The sequence below is a fragment of the Ailuropoda melanoleuca genome, chromosome 1 (genome assembly GCF_002007445.2).
Source record: "Ailuropoda melanoleuca isolate Jingjing chromosome 1, ASM200744v2, whole genome shotgun sequence".
NCBI classification, from domain to species: Eukaryota; Metazoa; Chordata; class Mammalia; order Carnivora; family Ursidae; genus Ailuropoda; species Ailuropoda melanoleuca.
The window spans coordinates 169,273,923-169,301,423 of record NC_048218.1 but is presented as its reverse complement, the minus strand read 5'-3'; the positions used below and the strand labels follow the sequence as shown (position 1 = coordinate 169,301,423).

At 43.7% G+C, this 27,501-nt stretch overlaps 1 protein-coding gene across 1 annotated transcript in view; it reads right to left on the bottom strand.

Annotated features, from left to right (window-relative positions):
* The window catches only part of FKBP9 (FKBP prolyl isomerase 9), a gene marked incomplete at its 5' end in the record, with an annotated part of 34,330 nt that extends 6,829 nt beyond the window's left edge, over positions 1–27,501 (bottom strand). Inside the window, 7 exons of the mRNA XM_011228236.3 lie at positions 3,180–3,366; positions 7,675–7,820; positions 12,490–12,679; positions 16,328–16,473; positions 17,142–17,331; positions 17,753–17,898; positions 27,296–27,501. Of these exons, the coding sequence (XP_011226538.3) occupies positions 3,180–3,366; positions 7,675–7,820; positions 12,490–12,679; positions 16,328–16,473; positions 17,142–17,331; positions 17,753–17,898; positions 27,296–27,501 (1,211 nt within the window). The remainder of the gene's footprint in view (positions 1–3,179; positions 3,367–7,674; positions 7,821–12,489; positions 12,680–16,327; positions 16,474–17,141; positions 17,332–17,752; positions 17,899–27,295) is intronic.

The following is a 27,501-nucleotide window of genomic DNA, read 5'->3' as shown; positions in this document are numbered from 1 at the left end:
CTATGAGCCTGCTTCTTCCTCTCCCACTCCCCCTGCTTGTGTTCCCTCTCTCGCTGGTTGTCTCTATCTCTGTCGAATAAATAAATAAAATCTTAACAAAAAAAAAAAGCTCAGTAAGTGGATGGCCTTGAGTATGTGAAGTGCTTGTGTCTGTAATAGCTTTCGACTTTAGAAAAATAACTGAAAGTTTAACTTGAGCCATGGTTTAAATTATGCCTGATGTCCACGGTCCCTGAGAAATCCACATAAATAAAAGTTAGGGCTCTATAGCCTCAGTCACTACTAAAAATAAATCTCTTTCCAAACATATGGCACTACTATCTTCTACCACTCCCTAAAGACGAACAATGGAGCTATTCTCCAAGGGCAAGGAAGAAAAGCCTCCCCAGTATCTTGGAGTCCCCTTGATGCCCGTTAGCAGGTGGCGACAGCATGGAAGGGTCACATCCCCTTCTCAGGCTTCCCAGCGTCCCCCGCGGGCAGGGCTACAGCCACCTTCCCTTCTCAAACTGGTTCTCAGGGCCAGGCTGGCTGTCCGGCATCCAGAAATCAAAACAGGGTTTGTATTTGTCCTACCTGGGACGAAACGAAAACAAAGCCAACGCTGGCCCAGAGCCTGTGGGAGGCAGCAGGACATCCTCTGTCCCACCTCCCACACAGTTCCTCCTTTGTCAGAAGCACAGAGGCACCCTCACACTGCCTTCCTGCAGGGACCCCTGGGGACCTCCCATGGGACTACTCTGTTTCCAAGTCTTACAGAATATTCAAAAACTCATTTAGTTGTCAAGTAACAAAGGTTTATTCTTCCTCTCTGAGGCCGGTTTAAACACACATTAGGAAAATCCTTCAAGCAAATGTTTTGCTTTCATGCGTCACCTCTGAATGCCCCACCAATTCTTTTTCCTCAGATCTACCTTTTATTTTTATTTTTTTGCCAGTGTTTCTCTGACATTCTCCTCATTCCTTCTGTGCATTCCCAGCTTCCCATCCACTGCAAGCTTCCTGCTTCCCACTTGCAGGCCACCCTCTCTGGCTCCTCGCCCACATTTCCCTCCATCCTCTCAGCAGCCAGCTTCTCTCAGTGCTGATGAAAAACTCCCACAGCGGCACCTGCCTCCTTGTGTACAGAGCCCATGGAAGGCTCAGGGTGGGAGCAGGTCTCACCTTCCTCTCCCACACACAGGAGGCAGACACCCACCACACATCCCATTTTCCCATTATTTTGCAGCTTTCACCCAGAACAGACCAGCAGGGATGCCGGATGTTACTCTCCAGTGTAGATTTACACGGAACACAAATGACTCTCATGGTCTAGAATGGAGTCTGGTAAGAGGAAGGTATATCACATGGCTCCTGGATACTCTGTAGGAATGTTGTGAATCCACCACACATTAGAAGGCAGGAAGGCCGATACTCCCCACCCTACACAAGAAGCATATCCTGAACCCACTGAGAAGGAATTCCTTTGTTCATTTTCCAGCCCCGCTTCCCCTCGCCCCCGCCCCGGGAGTAAGAGCACCAGACGAGAATATGAAAGTTAGCAAGAGCAGTGACAGCAAGCCATTGACCTTATAGACTATTCTAACCTTGTGGACCATTTTCACATGCACAAGCTGGCTTGATCCCCCAAATGACAAGCCATGCTTCTTCTCCGCTGCCCTCCAAAGGCTTCTAGTATTAATGCAAGGTTTGTTGTAAAGCAGGTCCTGGTAAATCTGAGCCCTGGAAGGTAGTACATATTTCACTGATTCTAGAATGCCCGTATTTTCACATTTTGACATCTCTATAATTGCGATATGTTTTATGACTAGCAGCATGTTAATCTGGGGCAGCGTTTTTACTTTCTTAGAGATACATAAAATGATGTTTCTAATAATCAACACATTTTAGATCTGATGAAAAACACTAAATGCATTAGCATACAGGATCTCGTAGCACCAGAGAGAATGCTCAGAAGAGCACGTCCCTAGGGCTCCGTCTCCATGTCTGGCTCTCGCCAGCCTCCCACAATGTCACCTGAAGCTGAAAGGGAGAGGGGCCAGTGGGGAGGGAGAGAAGGCCCTCCTCATGCATTATAAATGCAGCAGCACTTATTTATATGAAGGCTTTCTTTCTTCCCAAGCCCAAACTTAGGAATCTAAGTCAGCTCAGTATGAAAATGGACGCACTTATATGGAGATATAAAGAAAGGCTGAAATGTCTCTTTCCCAGAGAAGAGAATATTTTACTAACTTAAACTGCATCTAAAGAGTCAGAAACATAAAAAGCAAAGCTTCTTTTTACCAAAATTGGCCAGTAATACTCGTTTATACTGTTGATTCCTATTAAAAAAATTTCAGATTCATATCAATTAACATTTGTAAAATGCTCCCTTTGTGCTATGCTCTGGGCTAGGTGTAAGGAATAAAAATATGAATAAACATGTTGGGTTTCTCTAAGATATTCAGACCATCAAGAGACATAGAAACAACAATAACTAACTAAAAATAAATAACTATGTTTTGCTAATAAAAATAATAACTTAAAACATTATGAGACATAGAAGTGGGAGCAGCTGATTCTTCCTAGAAATTAAGGTAAGACTTTGTGAAAAGGGAGGACATTTTAGCCATGGCAGAAGTTGGCCAGAAGGAAGGGTTTAAGCAGTGCACATCTTACACCACTGCACATGCCAGCCCTATGGGGCAAAAGATGGGCCCTAACAAAAGATGAGATCAGTGAAGCAGAATGGAGCTGACAAATAGAGCCTGATGTGCCACACTGCAGAGTTTGTAATGTAGCTGTGGGTTAATTTTTAAAGACAGCAGTTATAAGATGACATCTGTTTTACAGAAAGACGATTTCACAGGAGCAAGGTGAGAGCATTCATAGGGAACTTTTAGAATAATGCACCTGAGCAGTGAGGAAGCATGGAGAGAAAGAAAAGAAAAGAAAAGAAAAGAAAAGGAAAAGAAAGAAAAGAAAAGAAAAGAAAAGAAAAGAAAAGAAAAGAAAAGAAAAGAAAAGAAAAAGGAGGAGAGGAGAGGAGAGGAGAGGAGAGGAGAGGAGGAAAGGAAAGGAAAGGAAAGGAAAGGAAAGGAAAGGAAAGGAAAGGAAAGGAAAGGAAAGGAAAGGAAAGGAGAATCCAGGAAACCTATGGCTGTTATCCTCTAGGCTTACGCCCCTACTGTGGCCCTTACGTGGAATCCAGCAGAGTCCCATCCAGAAGCGAGGCATTGTAGTGATACTTGAGGTAATCCCCCTTCTTACTCAGCACGGAGCAGTCAGGGGGCTTGTAGTGGGAGGTGATGCTGATGGAGTCGGAAGGGTTGTGGAAGTCAATCACATGGATGTCAAACACCAGCACGGCCGAACCAGGGATATTTCCTAAAGGTCAGACACAGGAAATTAATAAGTGAGTCCTCCAAGTGGCAACACATGTGCCTCCCCAGTGTCACCAGGGATGTCCCCACAGACCTCCAGTGAGAAACACGGGGACCTAGATAGGAAAACCTAGAGAATACTGGGAGACTGAAGCAGGAATGGCTGTGAGAAGTAACCTAACCCTCATTGAGAAACTGAGGCACAGATTTGCCCAGGATCACGCAGCCAGTTAAGAACACAGTTTGGACTACAATTCAAGAGGATGAGCTACTGCCCCATGGGGTTGCTGAGCCTGAAAGATGTATGGCTGAGTTCACCGCAGATAAGGAAACTAAACTCAGCTGGCTCCTACAGAAGTAAGAGGGGAGATGAGAAAGTCAGCTGTAGAGTGAAAAATCACTCCAGTCCCCCATCACTGTGCAAGAGAAACTAAGCTAACAGAAACTTCACAGGGAAGAAACTCCCAGCCAAAACTGGCCCATAGACACCCCTTATGATACAGTACACCTAACAGTTCATAAAGTACTTTTACAACACATCCTATCTCGTCTACACAAAATTGTTAGTATACTTCTCTTTTCCATCATCTCCACTTTTGAAAACATTACATCTGAATAACATTTTACAGTTTACAAAAGTATTTTTCACATACACTCTCTCACTTTTTAAAAAGATTTTAAGTAATCTCCACACTCAATGGGGGGCTTGAACTCACGACCCCAAGATCAAGACCTGCGTGCTCCACTGACTGAGCCAGCCAGGTGCTCCTACACTCTCTCACATTAAATCCCTGCAGCCACCTTGTGGGGTATGACCATAAATCCAGGATTAGCAAATGAATTAAATGACAGCTTCTCAGGGGGCTGGAGAGGGGCAGGGGGATACCTTAAACACATGCATCAGTGGTTAAACACACCCCCAGATCATTTCAGAGAAGTTTAAATATAAAACATTTGTAAATAGTGTTACTTAGGGGGCGCCTGAGTGCCTTGGTCAGTTAAGCATCTGACTCTTGGTTTTAGCACAGGTCATGATTTCAGGGTCATGGGATCAAGCCCCGCTTAGGGCTCTGCACTCAGTGGGGAGTTTGCTTGAGATTCTCTCCCTCTGCCCCTCCTCCCCCACATGTACTCTCTCTCCAAAATAAATAAATAAATATATTTTTTAAAAATAGTGTTACTTAGAATCAAGGATATATAATGCTTTCATTAGCATTTTACGGATAAGAAAACCAACTCAGACCTTGTTCAAGAAAACAGCACAGCTATAGAAAGAATTCAGATGTGTGAACACCAACAGCAACCCCCCCATCCCTGCCACATATTTTTCTGTGTCCATTTCTTGGTTGCTCTCTCTCTCTCACACACACACACACACACACACACACACACAGTGGATGCTTATTAAGTACTAAGCATACTTCTAAGTGCTAGTTTCTATGCATTAATTCATTTAATTCTCATGATAATCCTATGTTCCCAAACTAAGAGTGCTTAGAAGGTAATCTGGAAGTTAGGGAACAGAAAACGAGGAAGCAATGCTTCCACAACCCCTCAGACAGAATCCATTCTCCCCTTCAGGGCTGCAAACACAGCCAAGCATCCTAATTTCAGAGGTGACCCTGTGGAACAGAGTAGACAGCAGAGAGGGCCAGAGCCTTTCCAGAAGGCCTACTCCCTCCCTTCCACCAACTCGGCAGGGAAAAATGGCCTCAACAAAATGAAATGCCAAGAATGGAGCTGGAGAACCCCATGGAGAGCCCAGCATTTCATTCCTTCCCCAAATACTTATTGAATGTTTACTATGTGCTTGGCCCCGTGGTATGTCCTCCATGTCCTGACACGCTTCTGGGGTCAGTCCCTGAGGGATTCCCATTAGGTCCTATGCAAACCCCACAAAGAGGCCAGGGAGATGCTAATCCAAAGAAGACAGAGGTGCCCCCCACCCCCGCCCCTGTGCAAGAGCACCTGGGTGGTACTTGTCAGAGTCCCTGCCCCCACAACAACCCATGCTTTGGGATGAAGCAGCCTCATACCCACAGAATTTATGAGCCTTCAGATGTTTCCCAGAGCCTTATATAATTCTTTGCAGAGCTCTGTCTCATACTTGATAGAGAGCCAAAAGGAAAAAAATAATTTAAGCAAATGTTTTCCATCAATATATTATTTTTAGAGAAACGAAGGATTAATCCTGAGGGCTTAACAGAAACATGAATACTCAGAAAGTATTTGCCTATTTCTGTATGTATCTGAGTAGAAGTTTACATGACACAAAACAACGGAGCATGAAGCAAAGAAACAAACAGGACATGAAGCAAGGCCTGTTGAATATGCCTTAAGCTGTGACCTGGTATGGCTTCATAAATCAGAAATTTCATGGGGGCGCCTGGGTGGCACAGCGGTTAAGCGTCTGCCTTCGGCTCAGGGTGTGATCCCGGCGTTCCGGGATCGAGCCCCACATCAGGCTCCTCTGCTATGAGCCTGCTTCTTCCTCTCCCACTCCCCCTGCTTGTGTTCCCTCTCTCGCTGGCTGTCTCTATCTCTGTCAAATAAATAAATAAAATCTTAAAAAAAAAAAAAAAAAAAGAACTTTCCACAAATTTGGTGGCTTAAAGCAATGCAGATGTATTCTCATAACTCCGGAAGGTCCAAAGTCTGGATTCAAGGTGTTGGCAGGGATGCGTTCCTTTTGGAGGCTTCAGGGGAGAATCTCTTTCCTCGCCTTTTCCAGCTTCCTGTGCCCTCATTCCTTGACCTGTGGCCCCTTCCTCCAACTTCCAACCCAGCAGCTGAGCATTTTCTCCTCTCTCTGACCTCCTGCTTCCCTCTTACGAAGGCTCTTGCAAGTACATCAAGGCCACCTGGATGATCCAGAATAATCTCCCCATCTCAAGATCCTCACCTTAATCACATCTGCAAAATCCCTTCCACTATGTAAGGTAACATATTCACAGGTTCTGGGGATAGGATGGGGACATCTTTTGGGACCACTATTTCACCTACCACATTACAGTGTTTATTCCTGTATGGTGGGATTATGGGAGATTTTTTCTTTTGTTATCTGTATTTTCTTTTTTCTAAAGTCAATACATATCATTTGTATAATGTTTAAAAGGGGGTTTGCTGGGACCCCTGAGTGGCTCAGTCGGTTAAGCATCTGCCTTCGGCTCAGGTCACGATCCCAGGGTCCTGGGATCAAGTCCCACATCAGGTTCCCTGCTCAGTGGGGAGCCTGCTTCTCCCTCTGCCTGCCGCTCCCCTTGCTCGTGCTCTTTCTCTCTGACAAATAAATAAATAAAATCTTTAAAAAATAAATAAAATAAAAGGGGGTTTGCTATTAGAGTGACAAAGTGTTCTAAAATTGGGTTAGGCTGATGGTTACCCAACTCACTACACTTACTAAAAATCACTGAATTGGGGATGCCTGGGTGGCGTACTCAGTTAAGCATCCGACTCTTGGTTTCAGCTCAGGTCACGATCTCAGGGTCATGAGATCGAGCCCTGTGTTGGCATCTGTGTCCAGCACGGATGGAGTCTGCTCGAGACTCTCTCTCCCTCTGCCCCCCCCAGCATATGCTTTCTCTTTAAAATAAATAAATCTTTAGAAGTCACTGAATTTTACACTTAAAATGGGTAAATTTTATGGCATATAAATTATACCTTAGTAAAACTGTTAAAAAAACAAAAACGAGGGGCGCCTGGGTGGCACAGCGGTTAAGTGTCTGCCTTCGGCTCAGGGCGTGATCCCGGCGTTATGGGATCGAGCCCCACATCAGGCTCCTCTGCTATGAGCCTGCTTCTTCCTCTCCCACTCCCCCTGCTTGTGTTCCCTCTCTCGCTGGCTGTCTCTATCTCTGTCGAATAAATAAATAAAATCTTTAAAAAATAAAAAATAAAAATATAAAAAAAATAAAAAACAAAAACGAAAAAGGAGATTTCCAATATAAGTTCAAATGGCTCAACAACAGCAAAATAAAAAAAAAATAAAAAACAAAAACGAAAAAGGAGATTTCCAATATAAGTTCAAATGGCTCAACAACAGCAAAAAACAAAAAAATGTAATTAGAGAGAGAAAATAAACACAGCAAGATGTTAACAGTTGATGACTCTAAGATTTCATCTCACAGTTCTTTCAACTTTGGCGTAGATCTAAGAATTTTCGAAGAGGAATATGGGCAGCAGAGACAAGAGGAAAGAATAGACCATCTCTAGAAACCAAAGCTATTTGGACATTCAAGTCTTTAGTGGGACTTCAGCTTCCACATTTTGGCTCTCAAGAAGCCCTGACTGTCTGTGAGGAGCCAGCACTCACCTCTTCCTTCCTCTCCATAGCCGAGGTGAGGGGGAACCACAATCCTTCGCTTCTCTCCAATGCAAACACCAAGTAGACCTTCATCCATACCAGCAATCACGTAGCCCTGCCCAATGTACGTGTCAAAGGTGCGGTTCCTTGAGTAGCTAGAAAAGAAGGAAAGAAAGAGGTTCCTCACAAGCGAAACCGCAGCAGCTGGGTACGTTCGTCGGCACCAAGAGGCAACAAGAAGGCAGAGCACCCCAGACCCTGGAATAGGCTGAAACTTAGAATGTGAGGACACGGCCTGGAAACACGCTCCCGAGAACCCACATTCCCAAGAATTCACACACAGAGTGGGACCAGCTGTACAAACACACTCCCAGAAACAAGCCCTCCAACCCTCTGTTCAGTCAGGTCATGGATGGGATGCACGTGACAAGAAGCAACCACACAGACATGCAGCTACTGTGCTTGGTAACTGTATCAAGTTAATGAAAAAAGCATCCAGGGTGGCCCTTATTAGAAACTAAGAATGTATCACAGGGACAATGTCTCCACTATCTAAAGAAGAGAATATCTGTAGATATGAGACATGAATATTCGGATTGCCAGAAAAGTAACACATATACAGAAAAAATAACGCAATTCAACTCTGCAGTTCCAACCAGAGCCTGGATGAACTCTTCCTACTATAATCCCTGCTCACCAAGCCACCTTCTGGTGAGTTATACTTGGGTTTCCCAAGTGCCACTGGCAGAAGGCCCAAGCATTCTGCTCAGTGGAGACATCCAGGCTTTGTATAAACTGCCAACTGAATCCGATTTCTGTGAGTTTGGTGAGGACAGGAATCAACTCCCCAAAGCCAGATGTTTCTAGAATAAAATAATAAAACTTCATATGCCACGTCTACTACCAAAGTCTGAACCACAGTGATCTGTACTCATGTGGCAAAAAGCCTGTCCTGAAAGAGCCAGTCCGTTCCACCATTACCTCAAACACGGCCAAAGGATGACCACCTCAGAGAGAATGGCCAGCCGAGTGGGGCCAGGGGGATGAAAAGACTGAGCTGTGAGGGGCTCTCCCTTCTCAGTAGCCCTCAGCGACCACACACAAAGCCAACGACCATGAAAATGACAATAACAGATGATTCTCCTCACCCAGGAAGCCAATCATCTACATAGCCTGCCAGAAGAGGCTATGGAGCAATACCATTTTCCCCACATGGTGGAGTTCCAGACCTCAGCCCCTCACACGGGCCAGGAAGGCCAGGATGAGAACATAGCCAAGGGAGGCAGGCTTGGCTTCCTAGCATCCTCTCGCCATGAGCCAGCCTCTCACCTTCCTCAGGTTACTAGCTCTCTGGCCGGTACTTGGACATCATCGGCAGAGAAGAGCCTACCACCAGGCATTCAGGGGAGAGGAGGACACCTGCCAGATGGAGTCCCTTATAAAGGGGACACTAAGCAGTGCAAAGACAGAAAATATAAGAATTTGTATAAGAATAAAGGAAACCATAAAGGAGAAGGTAAATGCATTTAACAACATAAAAAGTGTACATTTAAATAGGCCCAAAATCACAATAACCAAAATAAAAATGTGAATAAACTCAGAATATGCTTTCGACAACATAAAAACAGGCAAAAGATACAGATAAATCACAAAAGAAGATATCCAAATGGTCTAGAAATAAACATTTGAAACAATTTCAACCTCAATAGCAATCAAGAAATTCAGATTAAAACTATAAGGTTCCATTTTTTTCCTATAAATTGGCAAAGATAATTTAAAAATGATTCTCAGTGTTACCGAGTTTGAGGGAATGGAGCACTTTTACACAGTGATCGGGAATAAAATATTCCCTGAGGACAACTTCGTTGTGTATATCAAAATCTATAAAAATACACGTAACCTTTGACCCAGAGATTCTTCTAGAAATCTGTCCCAGGGGCGCCTGGGTGGCGCAGTTGTTAAGCGTCTGCCTTCGGCTCAGGGCCGTAATCCCGGCGTTCTGGGATGGAGCCCNGATCCCATCGTTCTGGGATCGAGTCCCACTTCAGGCTCCTCCGCTATGAGCCTGCTTCTTCCTCTCCCACTCCCCCTGCTTGTGTTCCCTCTCTCGCTGGCTGTCTCTATCTCTTCAAACAAATTTTAAAAAAAAGAAAAGAAAAGAAAAGAAAAGAAAAGAAAAGAAAAGAAAAGGAAAGGAAAGGAAAGGAAAGGAAAGGAAAGGAAAGAAAAGAAAAGAAAAGAAAAGAAAAGAAAAGAAAAGAAAAGAAAAGAAAAGAAATCTGTCCCAAAGAAGCAATCTTACATATTTAGATTTAGCTGCAAAAATAATTACTGCGGCCCCACTTAGTATGTCGAAAGGCAGAAAACAACATATCATGACTACTCGTACCATGATGAGCACTGAGCAATTTGTAGAAGTGTTAAATCACTATGTTTTACACCTGAAGCTAATATAATTCTGTATATCAACTATACTTAAATTTTAAAAAAGGTAGAACATAGCTGCGATTGATTACCTAAATTAAGACAAATCCATATAATAGAATATTACATAGCTATCAGGATGGACTAGATCCCAATGCACTAAAATGGAAAGTTTTTTAAAACCTAATAAAATTATGGTTTCTTTACTTTTTTTTAGATTTACTCATTTATTGAGAGAGAGAGAAGGCAGGGGAAGGGGCAGAGGGAGAAGGAAAGAGAGAATTTCAAGCAGACTCCCCACTGAGCACAGAGCCTGACTTGGGCCATAATCTCACAACCCTAAGATCATGACCTGAGCTGAAATCAAGAGTCAGACACTCAACCGACTGAGCCACTCAGGCACTCCGTGGTTCCTTTAATATGGAAAGAAACCTGGTATACACTAGAAAAAATGATCTTTTAAATAATAGATTTTTTAAATTTTAACTTAATTAATTTAATTAATAGAATTCCAGGGAATATAGGACAGAACTAAGCTCACAAGTAACAACACACATACACTTAATGTTTTCTGTAATAGAAAAAGAATAAAGACAACTCAAATATTCACCAATAGAGAAATGGTTAAATAAATTTGGAATATTCACCCAATGAAAAACTATACAGACATAAAAAATAAATAATTTCTCTCCCTCTGTGTGTGTGTGTGTATATATACACATATATATGTATTTTTTATTAAATAGGAACCACACCCAGCACAGAGCCCAATGGGGGCTTGAACTCACAACCCTGAGATCAAGACCTGAGCTGTCTCTATATATATTAATATGGAAAAAATCCAAGGAAGAAAAAAAGCAAGAGGCAGAGTAGTGTATGCTATATATACTATAAAGGGGAGAAAATAAGATAACATCTAAAGTTGTTTATATCTGCATTAGAAAAAAACCCACACAGTGGAAAAATTTTTAAAAATCACTTTAATAAAAGTGATTAATTTTAGGGGTGCCTTGCTGGTTCCATCAGTGGAGTGTGCAACTCTTGATCTCAGGGTCATGAGTTCAAGCCCCACACTGGGTGTAACGCATAGGTAGGTAGGTAGGTAGGTAGGTAGGTAGGTAGGTAGGTAGGTAGATAGGTAGGTAGGTAGATAGATAGATAGATAGATAGATAGATAGATAGATAGATAGATAGATAAAAGTAGTTAATTCCAAGTACCTAGGAGAGAGGGAGATGTGAGGTAGGCAGGGTGTGTAAGAGGACATCTCTTAATACACACTTAGTTTTAATTTTGAAGCATGTGACTATTACTTTTTCCCCTAAAATCAAATGAAAATTGTAAGAGACCCTAAGAATAGGAAAGATTCATCATTCAAATAAAATAATACCATATAAAAATTCTTCTGTACTGTTTTTGGATGACAGAAGAAATCAGAAGTCTACGGCCTCAGAGAGACAGGCAGATTGCTGTCACTACCTGTTCGCTCCACAGGAAGCTGAAAGGTGGTTTCCAAAGAGCTCATGCCACTTGAAAGAGCAAGACACAGCAAGCTGCCTGCTGCCTGCTCCAGCCACCTGCACACGGGCAAGCAAGCCTCATAAGCAAAGCAGGACTGTGAATAACAACAGAGGCATGGTAACTAGCCTCTGCAGCATCAGGAAGGAAGCTGAGAGCGCACAGTAGCCTTTGAAGTTCACAGAGCACTCTTACATACCTTATCTCTTTAATCATCTCTGAGAAAGGTACTAATTATGGGGGGGAAACACTGAAATTCAGGGGGTCTGAGTGGCTCAGTCAGTTAAGCGTCTGCCTTCAGCTCAGGTCATGATCTCAGGGTCTTGGGATCGAGCCCCATGTCTGGCTCCCTACTCTGTAGGGAGTCTGCTTCTCCCTCTCTCTCTGCCCTTCCCCCCCTGCTATGCTCACTCTCTCTCTCTCTCTCAAATAAAAATAAGAAAAAAAAAAAAACCCACAAAAAACACTGAAGTTCAGGGAGGTCAAATGCTGTCCAAAGTCACCACACACCGGGACAAGAACCCACGTTTCCTAGCACCAACTCTGTTCTCTTCTCATGCTACCACTCGGACCTCAGTTCTGGCCACTTCCCATTCTGGATCCCATAGCTGGCTTCATACTTGGATAGTCGAGCACAGTATGGGGGATGGTGAGAGTGTAGGCTGCGTCTCTCCTGTTTTCCTATAGACTTATATCCCACAGGCCCCAAGAAGGAGACCTTTCTAACAGCCTCTGAAGGAATTCAATGTCAGAAAACAAACCTATGTTGGAGATGAAAATACTACAAATCAGCATTGACAGTGTAGTCAGATCATGGTCCAGCCAGAGGTAGACTATATTTAATAAGACGGTCTGATGAGTGAAGGCTCCAGTTGTTTCCTTACCTGGAATCAAAGAAGGTGCCATCCAGAAGGGTGCCATTGTAATGATACCTGAGAAAGTCCCCACTTTGACTTCGCCGCTCACAGTTTTCTGGGACCACCTTATTCTCAATGGAAATGCCATCCTTGGGGTTATGGAGGTCCAGTAATGCAACATCAAATACCAGTGACGCCTGTCCAGGAATGTCTTTCCCTAGAGTAGAACGGAGGAAGATGATGCAATCAGGACACAAGATTTGGGAAGTACTTTTTTTTTTTTAAGATTTTATTTACCGTATGGTGACTAACATAATAAAAAATATTATTATAAAAAATGATTTTACTTATTTATTTGTCAGAGATAGAGAGAGAGAGTACAAGCAGGGGGAGTAGCAGGCAGAGGGAGAAGCAGGCTCCCTGCTGAGCAAGGAGCCTGATGCGGACTCGATCCCAGGACCTGGTATCATGACCTGAGCCGAAGGCAGACGCTGAGCCACCCAGGCATCCCTAGGAAGTACTTTTAACTACAAATGAACTCCCATTGTGTTGGTGTTATTCATTCCTTGAAGTTTCCAAGACAAGGAAATAAATGTTCTTTCACATGTTGGGTGGTCCCCCCTAGTGTCCAACTATGTTCTGTCACCATTGTGTCCACGGTGCCCAACCATGTGCCGGTGGGTATAATTTGAAGCCTGACTTCTTCAGGAAAAGGAGCAGACCAATATTAATGACATGCAAGACTACTACAACCGTAACACCCAAATTTTCCATGCTTGTGCTGACAAATCAAGGCTCTGTGTGGGTGGTTATGCACCCACATGCAAACCCAAATACATGCCTCTGTGGGTTTCTGTTTGTGTACAGATGCAAATCAGACATTAAAGGCGCAAATTCTAAACTTTAGACCTGGTTCTACAGAATACTACACAGACTTGTTCTTTGGAAACAACAGCCCATTTTTGGAAGAGGCAAAATGCAAAATTCAATTTATTAAGTTCATCCCAATAGAGATATAAATAAACTTGAAGCTACCTAAGAGGGGGAAAAATGGCACCCACAATGCAAAATATAAATGCTCAAATTGCTTCTGTCTCACTTCTGGATGGTACTGCTTCTTTTGGATGCTCCCGAGAGTGGGGACCTCGTGAATATCTGCAAAATGATAAACTACATGAAGAGATTATTGGGTGCTAGCTCATCAAGCAAAGATCAACATCAACCAATAAATAGCTCAGTCCCACACTTTGCGATACAGGAAGTTAACTGACAAACCACCTACCTCAACACTTGCCATCTGTAACACCTTGCAAAGGAGTAGGCCTGGGCAAGTGAACGGCACAACACACCAAGCCTGAGCTCCTTCAATTGGTTCTTCGGCACGGCCCACCCCTGCTCCTTCCCCTCAGGGGATAATGAAATCTGCTGAAAGTGGCTGCTGAGTCAGCCTCTGGAATGTAAGGTGTGGCCAATGCCCGAAGTGTGTGTATGGGGGTGTGTGTGACAGAATATGAATCTTTTGGACTTTTCTGTATTTTTTAATTTAGGAGAAGAAAGAAAGCCTTAAGATTAACTCTAGAGTTTAAATTTTTCTAGCAGTATCAGGTACTAATTGAATATTTCATTTTTTAATAACAACTTTATCAAGATATAATTTCCATACCACACAATTCACCTATTTAAACTTATACCTGGGCAGCTGGGTGGCTCAGTCAGTTAAATGTATGACTCTTGATTCTGGCTCAGGTCATGATCTCAGAGTTGTGAGATCAAGCCCTGAGTCAGACTCCACACTGGGTATGGAGCGTTCTTAAGATTCTCTCTCTCCCTCTCCCTCTCCCTCTGCCCCTCCCCACCCTCTCTAAAATAAATAAATAAATAAATAGATAGAAAGATAGATAGATAGATAAATAGATAGACAGATAAATAAAGAAATCAATAAAGTTATACCTGGATAGCTGAGCACAGTATTAAAGTATTAAATAATAACTACTTCAAATGAACTATTTTAAATATTTAATGTATTATTTATTTAAAATAAATAAATAATACTCCTCAAATTAGGCCAGCCATCTGGTTTTACTATGTATGATGTGTGCATCTGGATGACGTCGAAAGGATTTGAGAGCCAAGGGAAATGAACTTCCACAGGCTAAGGATGAGACCACTCGAGTATCAATCAGAACAACAACATGTCTTGGGGAGGGGAGAATTGAGGCATATTTACAGCGGTTGTTTTCAAATTTTATTTTTCTTTTAGCAAGGAATCCCCACGCCTGCTTTTTGAAGGGACTGTCTGCAGATCCCCAGGAATGAAAGAGGAGGTGGACAGGGTCCAAGGCTGAGCTCCACTTCCTCCTCTCTCCTCCTGCTCTGTAGACATACAGAGCCAGGAAACAGAGCTTGGAACATTATGTTAGGGCTACTCTAAGTCAGGTACCACAGTCAGCAAACTTTTTAAATGCGTCATGTTTGCAGTTCAATTCTTAACGACATATATCTGCTTGTTTAAATGCCAGGAGGTTCTCTTTGCTGTGTTAGCCTGTCAGTGTGATTAAATATCCCTGAAATTAAAATAGGAGTAACTGCGAAATTCCATTTACCAGCCAATATTCTGTTTTCGCCTTTCAAAAAGGACACTAGTTCGAATTCATGTTTTTTCTAACATGATGCTTTGCATCTGTCCACAGGGAACGAATGTCACAGGTAAAACCCACCGCGGGGGTACAAATCAGGGGGGGAAATGGCAATTCTGGCATCATATACTAAATTTCTAACTTGAGATCTGCAACCTTTGGACTTTCTAGTTCAAATCTCATTTCACAGATGGGAAAATGCAGGCTGGAGAGGCTGGTGCCCAAGGTTACAGCTTATGAGGTAGTGGCAGATGCTTTACTTATGAATGCCAATGACCACGAATAAGTGGAAGTTTCCACAATTCAGTGATGAGACAGTAGATGATTCAGACTAGCACTGCCCAACAGAACTTTCTACAGTGATGGAAATGCTCTGTATCTGCACTGCCCAGGATAGTAGCCCTCAGCAACATATGGCTCTGAAGTACATGAAATGTGGCAGTGTGGTTAAGGCACAGAATTTTAGATTTTACTTAATTTTAATTTATTTTAAATTTAGCTACAAATAGCCTTATGTTGCTAGTGGCTACTCTGTTGGACAGTGCAAGTCTAGACCAAAAGGTCTGGCAGGTTTCATGTGCTAAGTTGAATTAATCACAGCAATAAAAATAAGGACAGATGAGGGGCACCTGGCTGGCTTAGTCGGAAGAGCACACGACTCTTGATCTTAGGGTTGTGAGTGGGGGCCCCACACTGGGTATAGAGATTACTTAAAAATAAATTCTTTAGGGGTGCCTGGATGGCTCATTGGGTTAAGTTCTGCCTTAGGTTCAGGTCATGATCCCAGGGTCTTGGGATCGAGCCCTGAGTCAGGCTTCCTGCTCAGCAGGGAGTTTGCTTCTCCCTCTCCCTCTGCAGCACCGCCTGCTTGTGCTCTCTCGCCCTCTCTCTCTCAAATAAATACACAAAATATTAAAAAATAAATAAATAGGGGCGCCTGGGTGGCTCAGTCAGTTAAGCATCTGCCTTCGGCTCAGGTCGTGGTCCCAGGGTCCTGGTATCTAGCCCCGCATCAGGCTCCCTGCTCTGCGGGGAGCCTGCCTCTGCCTCTCCCTCTGCAGCTCTGCCTACTTGTGCTCTCTATCACTCTGTCAAATAAATAAAAACAAACAAATAAATAAATAATAAAATAAAAACCTAAAAATTAAATACATAAATAAATAAAATCTTAAAAAAAAAAAAAAACCCAAGCACAGATGAGAGAAGCTTTAAGAATGAGAAAGACTTACCATCTCCATCTTCTCCATAGGCCAGAAAAGGAGGTATGGTGATGATGCGCTTTTCCCCCACACACATCCCCAACAGCCCTTTATCCATTCCAGGAATCAGCCAGCCAATGCCCACATATGTATCATATGTTTTCATGCGATTATGACTGAAAACCAATGAGAAAGAGGGAAAGTTCCATGCTATTGAGGGTGTTTCCAACTCATTCTTCCATAAGGTTTTAGGTACCAAATTATCAGCTAAATTGTGAAACTATACCCATCCCTGACAACAGGCATTTTTGGATCTTTGTTCCCAAAGACAGCATTAGTCCTCAAAGTTAGAAAAAATGAAAATCATGTAAGTAAATTACAGTGATTCACAAAAATAGGACTGCTACTCTATCTAACCAAATACACTATAACGACAGGAAAGCCCTAAGGGTTTGCTGTTCTCTAGCTTAGCACCTTACTCCTTGCACTTGTCTATAGCTTCATAAACATTCAGCCTTCCCCTCTTCCTTCCATGGGAAAACTATAAAGATGGACCAAAAAATGCATGAACCTACATAGAAATAGGGCCCTTCACTTAATGATGAGCTCCCAAGACACTGTTAATTTAGATAAAATTGTTCTTACATTTCTGTAAAATGTATTAAAATTTTGACTCTGGCTTTACAGAGCATGACACATTAACCAAAAGCCATGAGTAAAGGAGTTGGTGCTGATGGAAATTTGAAGAGTCTCTCTTCTGGTTTCTCCATGGGCGTAAAAAGCAGGTGAGACAGAAAGAACTAAGGGGCACTTCACCGATATTACCTTGAATGGCAGCACCTACCTTGAATCAAACAGTGTCCCATCCAAGAACGTTCCATTGTAGTGATACCTTACAAAATCAGACACCTGGATGGTCCGAGGGCAACTGGGGGGTGTGAAATAAGTGTGAACCTGAACTTGATCTTCAGAATTCCAAATGTCCATCAGAAGTACATCAAAATGAAGAACTGAATCTGGGGGGATCACACCAGCTAAAAATTAAAGAGAATTTGCACTGAGAAGCTGCTGCCTTTCAGGCCAGACGAACAAACACCTAGGATGCTGCCCAGATGTTCAAGGGGGGTCACTGAACAATTCCAAAATGGGCCATGCTCCCTCCCTCTTTCCTCCAAATAAAATTGCGAGAAATGAGAAAAAAATGGTCTTCCTCTCAACAAGGGAGACATTCGATACACCTGTGTTAATAACAACTTCTTTTTTATCTAGAAGAAATAAACCAAAGATGAAATTTTAGCTGTGTGTGTGTGTGTGTGTGTGTGTGTGTGTGTTCACTGCTTCTCATTTTCCTTGATTTAAAGCTTCTGCAGATTCTCTGGTCTGCCTGACTGAATATCCTTCAAACGTTCTGGTGGTTTCTGCAGATGTGTTTACAAACATGGAACAAAAACTTACAAACTCCTTCACTTCCATAGGCAAGCTTTGGGGGGATCTTCACAAAGCGCCTCTCGTTTACACACATCCCAACCAGAGCTTGGTCCATGCCTGCAATCAGTTGTCCTTTTCCCACAAACACGTTGAAAGTGGAGTCTCTGTCATAGCTGAAGACCCAAGACGTAGAGAAGAAGAAGAGTATAAGTTAAACCTTCCCTTAGTGAAACCAACCGGTGAAAATGTACCCATGGACAGACTGAGGTCACTGGAAAGCAGACACGGCCTGTAGAGGAGTTACTGGCACAGGAAATGTCTTCACTAACGGCACTCGCAGGGTTGGAATTTTTAATTACTTTGCATATTGCCAGCAAATCTAGTTAGATAAGCAACCCTCCTTATATATATCATTTTGCAAAGTAGCTACCAATACTTCCACTAAACAAGTGTGTTCCATTTCCACATGATTGGTATTTAAAAGTAACAACATAAGATACTAATGCTCCAGTTAACATATATACCTGATTGTTCTTTTCTTTTCCCCTTAGGTCTATACAGCATGGTGTAGCATAAAGGATACTTAAACTCTCTTAAACTGTTTCCTCCACCTCAAAATGGGAGTAACAATAACAGACACCCCAAGATCTATATGATACTACAATCTGAAAAGGGCTCGGAAAACCTCAGAGTTATGTCAATATTACTATAATTATTACAGGTAATGGAAAGTCTGATATGTTCTTGAAATCACGAACACATGTGATTTAAAGGCTGACTGGTGATAGCCTTAGGTTGGAAGATAAATAATGGAACTTGTGGCCAACATCCATGCTCTCATCCTCTTTAATGTCAAATTCTGCAACCAACAAGGGTTTGCCTATTAGGAGACTGTGCTACGTGCTTTGGGGGGATATAAAAAAGTCCAAGGCATGGATTTTGCCTATTTAAAAAACAAAACAAAACCTAGCAGAGATACCCAGAGAGTTTCAAATACTGTGTTTAGGAAAATAACTATAGGGCTTGGTTTATAATAATGAAACACTGGAAATAACTTAGAAATTTCAAATTTTAAATGCACTATTGCATTTAAGGCAAGGTCATATAATAAAACACTCTATGGCCATTTAAAAATACTAGATTTATATCCACTGGCACAGAAGGACATATCTAGTAACAGACAAGTGCAGGTTACAGAGCCACAGTATAAAATAATTCCATTTTGAATTTACATATGTAAGTCCGTATGAAGAAATTCACTAGGTGACACATAAAAACATTACCAATGGTAATTTATGAGTAGGGGATTTCAGGTGGTTTAATTCTCTCTTAATTTTAAAAAATGATCATGTAATATTTATGTAAGAAATTATTAAGAACTGTTGGGGAGGCACCTGGGTGACTCAGGTGGTTGTGTCCCACTCTTGATTCTGGCTCAGGTCATGATCTCAGGGTCATGGGATGGAGCCCTGCATTGAGTCTCCTTGAGATTCTGTCTCTCCCTCTCCCTCTGCCCCTCCTCCCATGTTCTCTCTCCCAAATAAATTTAAAAAATCTTAAAAAAAAAAAAAAAGCTGTTGGAATTTACCTCATCAGGATGTGCTGCCCTTCCTTTGGTAAAATACTTCCTCATTTTCCCTAATAAACAGCTTGGAAGAGCAGCACAGTCCACTTCACCACCCGTCAGGGCAGCTGCCTCAGACCTGCCCCCTTTTTTTCTTCCTCCTCCTAGTTTTACAACTCATTTTAATAGCCTTCCTTTCGCAGGGTCAGGGAAAAGAGAGCAAGATTCCCAGTTCAGGTCAGCAAGCCAGAGGACAAAAACACATGGTCAGCTTTGTGCCCGAGACAGCTTTACACCTCCACCCTCTACCTCCAGGGACCAACAGCTGCCGCCTGGGATGCCAGTTCTTCAATTTCACTTGGCTGGGGACTTGCCAGGCCCCGAACCGTCACCAACCAGTAGGTGTATATTAATAATGAACCTAAACTGGAAGCTTCAAAGACATCCCAGGTACAGAACATGTGCAAACAGCGACAACGCACAGGCTGGAAACCATTTATAAATAAGTCTTTCATCCACGGAACCCGAATACAGTTCCCAAATTTAATAAGAGTTTTTAATAATAACTACTACTTAGAGAGTGTTTATGATGTGTCGGGCACGGTGGCAAACTAAGCTTTTCCACCTGCTATCCCCATTTAATCGTCACACGACACTTCAAGGCAGGTGCTGATACTCAGGCTCCTTGGAGGTGAAAGGATCTCCCAAGCTCACAAAGTTAACGAAGTGGGCAAAAGCTAGAACCCAGGTCGACCTGACCCTTCACCTCCTAGCGCAGGGCCTCCCCCTAGGTGGTATATAAAAACTGTTGTTGCGGTGCAGTATTCATATCTTCATTTGACTTGCCTAAGCAAAGTGCTAAAAACAAACAAAAATACACCTTTCTGAAAGAACAGTTATAATTTACATATGTGAGAAACTAACAATTCAAGACTAGTTTTATCTCCTGCTTAAAACTGGCCATCTGGAAAAATAAAGTCGTTCTGAGTAAATCTGTGCTGATCAGTACAACTGGAACAAGTTCACATGCAGCGCCAAGCCCAGAACTGGTTATGAAAATTGTTTCTGCAAGCTCCGGAATAGGCACTTAATATAGCCGGTCCCCGTATCTGGCTGATTTACATCTTTTGCAGATGTCCCAGTTGAGGTCCTGCAAGAAACAGATGATACACCCAAGCTAGGCAGCTCCAGGGAAGTTCCATGAAGGGACTGTCTGCAAAAGAGTGTGCAGGGTGCAGAGAACACAGGGACAATGTGGTATCTCTGGGGACAAGTAGGGAGTGCTATTGTCAAACCTGGGCTTGAAGGATCCAGGGACAGAGAAGGTTCAGGGCCACCTGACAGAGGCTTAGCTAGGACCTCCAGTCTAGGGACACAAACTTTGGTGGAGACTCTACAGGTAAGGAGCCAAGGGAACAAATATCTCCATCTCACCCTCCTCCCTCTGATCTGCTGATGCCCCACTGGCTGAACCCAACCAGAAGCCAGATGACAAGGGGGTCACTGATATAACCCATACTAAGTACATGTAGTTCATACAGCCTCACAGAGCAAAAAGCAAATAGATCAGAAGGAGAGGGGACCTAGAAAGGCGAATGGAAATCATCTAGCGCATCCAACACCCCTCTTTCCTCTCCCTCGGCTACTTTTTCTCCCCTGCTCATTCAGTGCTGTAAACCCTTTGATTGCTTCTACTTTCTCTTGCCCCAAGGGCGTGATGGGAGGTGGCTGCAGCATCCCCTGATGATGCTCTTCAAGTTTACCCGCCCAAGGATCACTAAGACAGGAGACATCACATAAAACCCATCATACGCAAGTCATTAAACCGTCTACACATGAGCACGCATGATCTTGCAGCATGGTCCTCAGGATGAGTAACTACCCCTGTGGCTGCATTCCTGAAGCATAAGTACTGTGGCTCTATTTCTAAACATAGGCTTCAATCTGCAGTGAGGATGAACTTTTAAAAGAACATATGTCGGGGGGCGCCTGGGTGGCTCAGTCGGTTAAGTGTCTGCCTTCGGCTCAGGGCGTGATCCCAGGGTCCTGGAATCAAGTTCTGTGTCAGGCTCCCTGCTTGTCCCTCTCCCTCTGCTTCTGACCCTCACTGGTGCTCTCTTTCACTCATTCTCTCTCTCTTAAATAAATAAAATCTTAAAAAAAAAAAAAAAAAGAAGAAGAACATATGTCATGGGGAATCTGGCTGCCTCAGCATGCAACTCTTGATCTTGGGGTCATGAGATCAAGCCCCACATTGGGTGTAGAGATTACTTAAATAAATAAATATTAAAAATAGATAAATAAAAATAAAAGAACATATGTCAAACTGAACGTACTCCCTTCCCAGAGTCCCCAAAGCCCATTCCTTCCCCAAGTTCCTACACTCCTCTTTGTAGGGAAAAAAAAAATCTGACTTTTCTGACTCCCGCCTCTCTCCCCACATCACATGCTCTCAAAGGTGACTCTGGGCTTCCCAGACCCTTTGCCCAATATTATTTCCCCCAACAACACCTCTACCAGCTGCTAATGAGCCATGGCAGGGGAAAAAAGCAAGCCCTTAATGAACTGACAAACTGTCTATCAGCTACCAGATGGAAAAATGAACACAGCAACAGAGGGAGAGAGGGAAGGTGAGGGAGAAGAGAGGAAGGATTAAGAATGGAGAGGAGGGAAATGAGAAAGAACACATCCATTCTCACCTCCACAGAGGATCAGACCCTGAAATTCAAGCAGTTGGCACGTTAAAATATCATTAAGAGAAAAACACTGCAGAGCAAAGTGAAATCATTCCACAGCTGTTGTGGATTTTTGTTTTTTCAGCAACTTGCACAAATTAAAATATTAGATCTCTATAAATTTTATTCTATACAAGTTCTCAGCCAGTAAAATATAGCCAACTTAAATAATCAATATGAATACACGGTTGCTCACAATGACTTTGAAATTTATGAAATGAATTTTGAAAATGAAAATTAAAAGCAATGACATTGTCTTGACACAGTGTCTGGTTTGTTTGTTTTTTAAAGACAGCGGGTTTTAAGATTTTATTTACTAAAAAAAAAAAAAGATTTTATTTATTTATTTGAGAGAGAAAGAACACAAATGCAAGTGGGGCAGGAGGGTGGGGAAGAGAGGGGGGAAATATCCCGAGCAAACACATGGCTCCATCTCACGACCCATGAGATCATGACCAGAGCTAAAACCAAGAGTGATGCTTAACTAACTGAGCCTCTCAAGTGCCCCTGCAGGTGAATGGCCTCAAGAGACCCTAGTAAGACCTACCTGGAGGTTAGGCTCTTTTCCTAAAGTCAGCGGAGCCACACGGGGCTAACATGCAAGCAGTAACTTCCCATTCATCACATGGCTTTTCCATAGGAGGAGCTGCTGTGCAGATTCACACTCGAAAACCTCCCTAAGTGAGACATGTCATGACCTGACCAGACTCCTCGTCACCACTTAACTTCTCCAGTCCACCGTGACACCATCTGCAAGGATGCCCAGCTCCCTGGCTCTTCTCAGAACCAATCCTGCAGAAGGGGTAAGACTTTGTGTTTTTTTGTTTTGTTTTGTTTTTTAAGATTTTATTTATTTATTTGTCAGAGAGAGAAAGACAGCAAGAGAAGGAACACAAGCAGGGGGAGTGGGAGAGGGAGAAGCAGGCTCCCTGCTAAGCAGGGAGCCCGATTTGGGGCTCGATCCCAGGACCCTGGGATCATGACCTGAGCCAAAGGCAGATGCTTAATGACTGAGCCACCCAGGCGCCCCAGAAGGGGCGAGCCTTAACACCTCTTTGCTCAATTACCCACCAGGTGCTAACAGTAGGTACTCAACAAATATTTGTTGAATGAATAAATGAATGAATGAATATATAAAATTAAGCGGGCCTATATTAATAAATTAATATATAAAATTAACTTATGTTACTACGTCTTTGATTGAGAACAATAGTTCTCAAAGTGTGGTCCTCAGACCGGAAGCAAAAACATCACCAGTGAACTTAGAAATGCAAATAAATTCTCAGGCCCCACCCAGACCTACTGATTCAGGAACTGTGTAGGACAAGCTCTCCAGGTGATTGTGATGCAGGTACAGTTTGAACACCACTCTGTTAGAGCATCCCACCCAACAGGTGGGCACACAAAACATGTGGTAGGCATGCAAAAAATATATACTGAATATTGGGACCTTGAGGGTCTGCAGACAAGCCTGGAGGCTGTGAAGGAACTGACCAGATGCTGGCTTTGCCTGCTAAAGATAACAGGAACATGTTGAATTTCAGTCACCAGGAGGAAATCAGAGCAAGGAAAGAGACCATCCCCTTCTTCCTTATTGCTAGGATGGCTGTGGAATGCTTAAAAACGCTGAATCAGGAGTGGCTGACAAGGAGCTCCCAAGAGCTGGAGAGTGCCAGCAGGAGCCCCCTGGAAACTCTAGCTGGGAAGCTGCTGTCTTCTTCGGTCTGGAGCAGCAGCCACGGGGGCATCTTAACAAGCCCACAGAGGCTGCGAAATAAAACGAAACCATGTCCAAACCAGTGGCCAAGGGCTATAGGGCTGGCAAGCACAAATGCTCATAAGCTGAAAAGATACTAACTGCTCCCAAGTGCCAAGCAGAGACGCAGGAAGAAAGCTCTACGAAAACAGAAGCCCTTTGTGGCTTATGACTCTGGTCCGGGTGACAGCCGTTTTCTTCTGGGCAAAACCTCCAAATCAACAGCCAGAACCCCAAACACCTTAGATTTCTCCTCCCCTAAGCTCTTCGGGCAGGAATAGCAAAGTTGTGCCTTAATGCTTCATAAATTCCCAAAGGAATGGAGCCCCTAGAGAAAAACTCACACTAGTGAAACACCTACTGTGGATCCTGCCCTTTCCACCCTGCTGTCCACACTGCAGCCACAGAAAAGTCTGATCCCTCACCCCCCTGGTTAAAATTCTTGAATGGCTTTCCATTGTCCTAGACAAAGTCCAAATTCCATAGTCAGGCAGAAAAGATCTCTCAAAGTTGGGCCCAGTCTTCCCGTCCAGCCTCCTCTGGCTTCTCCTTTTCCCTGTCAGTCACTCCCCCACTCCCGCTCCCAGCTCAGGCTGTGGTGAGCAGCTTTCACGGCCCCTGACACAATGCTCCCATGACCAGGCCTCTGCATTTGCTCTGCCTTCCACCAGCTTCATCTTTTCTTCCCTCTACAGCCTTCACCCCTTAGATCAGCCCTGGTCAATGTTATTTATTTTTTATTTCTTTTAAGATTTATGTATTTATTTTAGAGAGAGAGAGAGCATGAGCAAGAAGGGCAGAGGGAGAGGGAGAGAGAATCTCAAGCCGACTCCATGCTGGGTGCAGCAGGGCTCCATCTCATGACCCTGACTTAGATCAGGACTTGAGCCGAAACCAAGATTCAGACACTTAACTGCCTGCGTCACCCAGGCACCCTAGCCCTGGTCAATTTTAATCATCTTCAGGTCTTATCTTGCAATCCTGGAATTCCATTCCGATCACTCTCTCTCTCTCTCTCTGACCCCACACAACATACAATTGAGCTTCCTGTGTGTTTCCAAGGCTCCTTGCCTTTCTTTCATTATATACATGCATAGACTTATGGACCACAGACTATAGACTCTGGCCCTATGCTGCCTAAGTTCAAAACCTCACTCTATGACTTAGTACCCAGGCCCCTTGAGCAAATTACTTGAACTTTCTGAGCCTCGGTTTCTTCATTTGTTGTCGAGGTACCTACTTCATTGTCTTGTGAGGTTAAGGAATTTATTTGAGATTGAATGAATTCATACATTGAAAGATATGGTAAGAACTGTGTGAACTCTACATGAGAGACAAAAGTGTGCTATTATTCTTTCTGTAAATATCATACTAGGTAATTGCCCAGACTATAAGCTGTAGGGACAGGGAAGGACACTGTCTTCAGGGGCAGGCCCCCCACACACAATTGCTGATGGGATGGTAGTGCCTCTTTCTAATGTCTTCCATTGTCCCACACTGCCTCACAGTGGCTGCCATGCCTAGAGGGTAGAAAGTATCAGATGACTTGTTTTAGTGGGAATTATTAATTACCATCAGCACAAGCAGGAAATTCTTCCTTATTTTCTAACTAAAGAAGCAAATGAAAGAAGATATACAAATGGCCAATAAACACATAAAAAGATGCTCAGCATCATTAGTCATTAGGGAAATGTGAACCAAAACCACAATGAGATACTGCTTCATACCCACTAGGATAGCTAGAACAAAAAAGAGAAAATCACAGTTGTTGGGGGAGAATGGGGAGAACTAGGACCACTCATCCATTGCCGGTGGGAGTATAAAATGGTGAAGCCACATTGGAAAACAGTTTGGCAGTTCCTCAAAAAGTTAAACACAGTTACCATAGAACCCAGCAATTCCACTTCTAGGTATATATCCACACAAAACCCTGTACACAAATGTTCATTGGCCAAAAAATTTAAGCAATACAAGTGACCATCAACTGATGAATGGATAAACAAAATATAGTACAGTCATACCGTGGAATATTATACAACCATTAAAAAGGAATGGCATACTGGTATATGCTACGCCATGGATGAACCCTGAAAATATTATGCTAACTGAAAGAAGCCAGATAAAATCACCACAAATGATATGATTCCACATAGAGAGAAAGTAGATTAGTGGTTGCCTAGGGCTGGAGGGGAAGGGAGTGACTACTAATGGGTCCAGCCTTTCTTTTTTTTTGGAGTGATGAGAATGTTCTAGAATTAGATAGCTGTGATGGTTGCACAAATCTATGAATACACTAAAAACCACCAAATTGTATGCCTTAAATGGGTGAATTGTATGGCATGTGAATTATATCTCAGTAAAGCTGTTAAAAATAAAAAGAAGCAACTGAAACAACAGAAAGAAAGACCATTTCTAAGCACTTGCCTATGTACCACTTTGCATGCTAAACAGCTGTTGTATATTCATTGTCTGAAATTTCAAAAAAGACAAAAGAGGCTACAAGTATGTTTTAAAAGATAACTTCTGGAATGAGCCTGCACAGCCTAGGGCAGATGCTCAACAAACAGTTCTCTTTGCCTAATCTGGTGATTCACTGGGAGAAGTGCAGGCACAGACCTGGGTTTGTAACAAAGCCTTGGGGAGGAGAGCGGACTGCGGCTGGAGCAGAGGTCTCTCAACCCTAAAGCTCAACTGGAGAGAAGCTGGGGACAGGTATTGTGATCTTGGGACGGAGATAAGGAAAAGAATCCTGGGCACGGCCCAGGGCCCCAGAACAAAGCTGAGTGATCTGCTCTGAACTACCCCACACCCAGTGCCCGAAAAGGAAGGGCCGTAGTATCTTCAAGCACAAACCCTGGCCTTGGACTATCAGGGTTTTCAGTAGGACTCCACAAGTGTCTTAGCCTCGGTGGCCTCAAGTAACCTCACTGGCAAAATAATGGTACCTACGTAAAAGATCTGTTGTAAGCAATGAATGAGTTCATTGTACGGAAAGCGCTTAGAGCTACCCTGGCACATTGCAATAGCTCCATAAATGTTAACAGCTGCTGTCATCTGCTCATCATCATCATTATCATCATCGTCATCCTCGTCATCTACTGCGAGAGGCATCATCTGACTCAAGAGGCCTGCCCAAGGGCCAATAAAGGGAGGTGGCAGACAGACATCAACGTTTACTCTTGGGGTGGAGGTCTATTTGCAGAGTGGCCATTTTACACAGTTTTCGCGTTGTGTGAATGCGCTGGGAGGACAGGAAGGACGGGATTTGTGCCAGGTCCTATCCAAGACTCCACTCCCGGGCGGGCGGACCAGGGGAACGTAAGGTAGGCTCACCCCACCGCGGAGAGATTTAGGGTCGCTGAGCTTTTGGGTAGGAGGGAGAGGGAGGAGCGCGGGATTCCCGGGGCGGAGCTGAGGGAGGTCCGTCGGGAGCGAAAGGCCTGTCCGGAGAGAGGGAAGGGGGAGAGCGGGCGCTGCTGCCTCGGAGGCCCGGGTGGGCGTCCGAGGCGCGGTACCTGGAGTCGAACTTCTGGCCGTCGGGGAACGTCCCCACGTAGTGGTAGCGCACGAAGTCGCCGCTGCGCACGGTGCGCGGGCACTCGTCGGGCACGGAGCGCCGCTCAATCTGCAGCTCCGTGTCGAGGCCCAGGCCCGCCACGGGCGCCGCCTGCCCGGTCACCCAGAGCAGCAGCAGCAGCAGCGGCGGCGGCGGGGGCCGCCA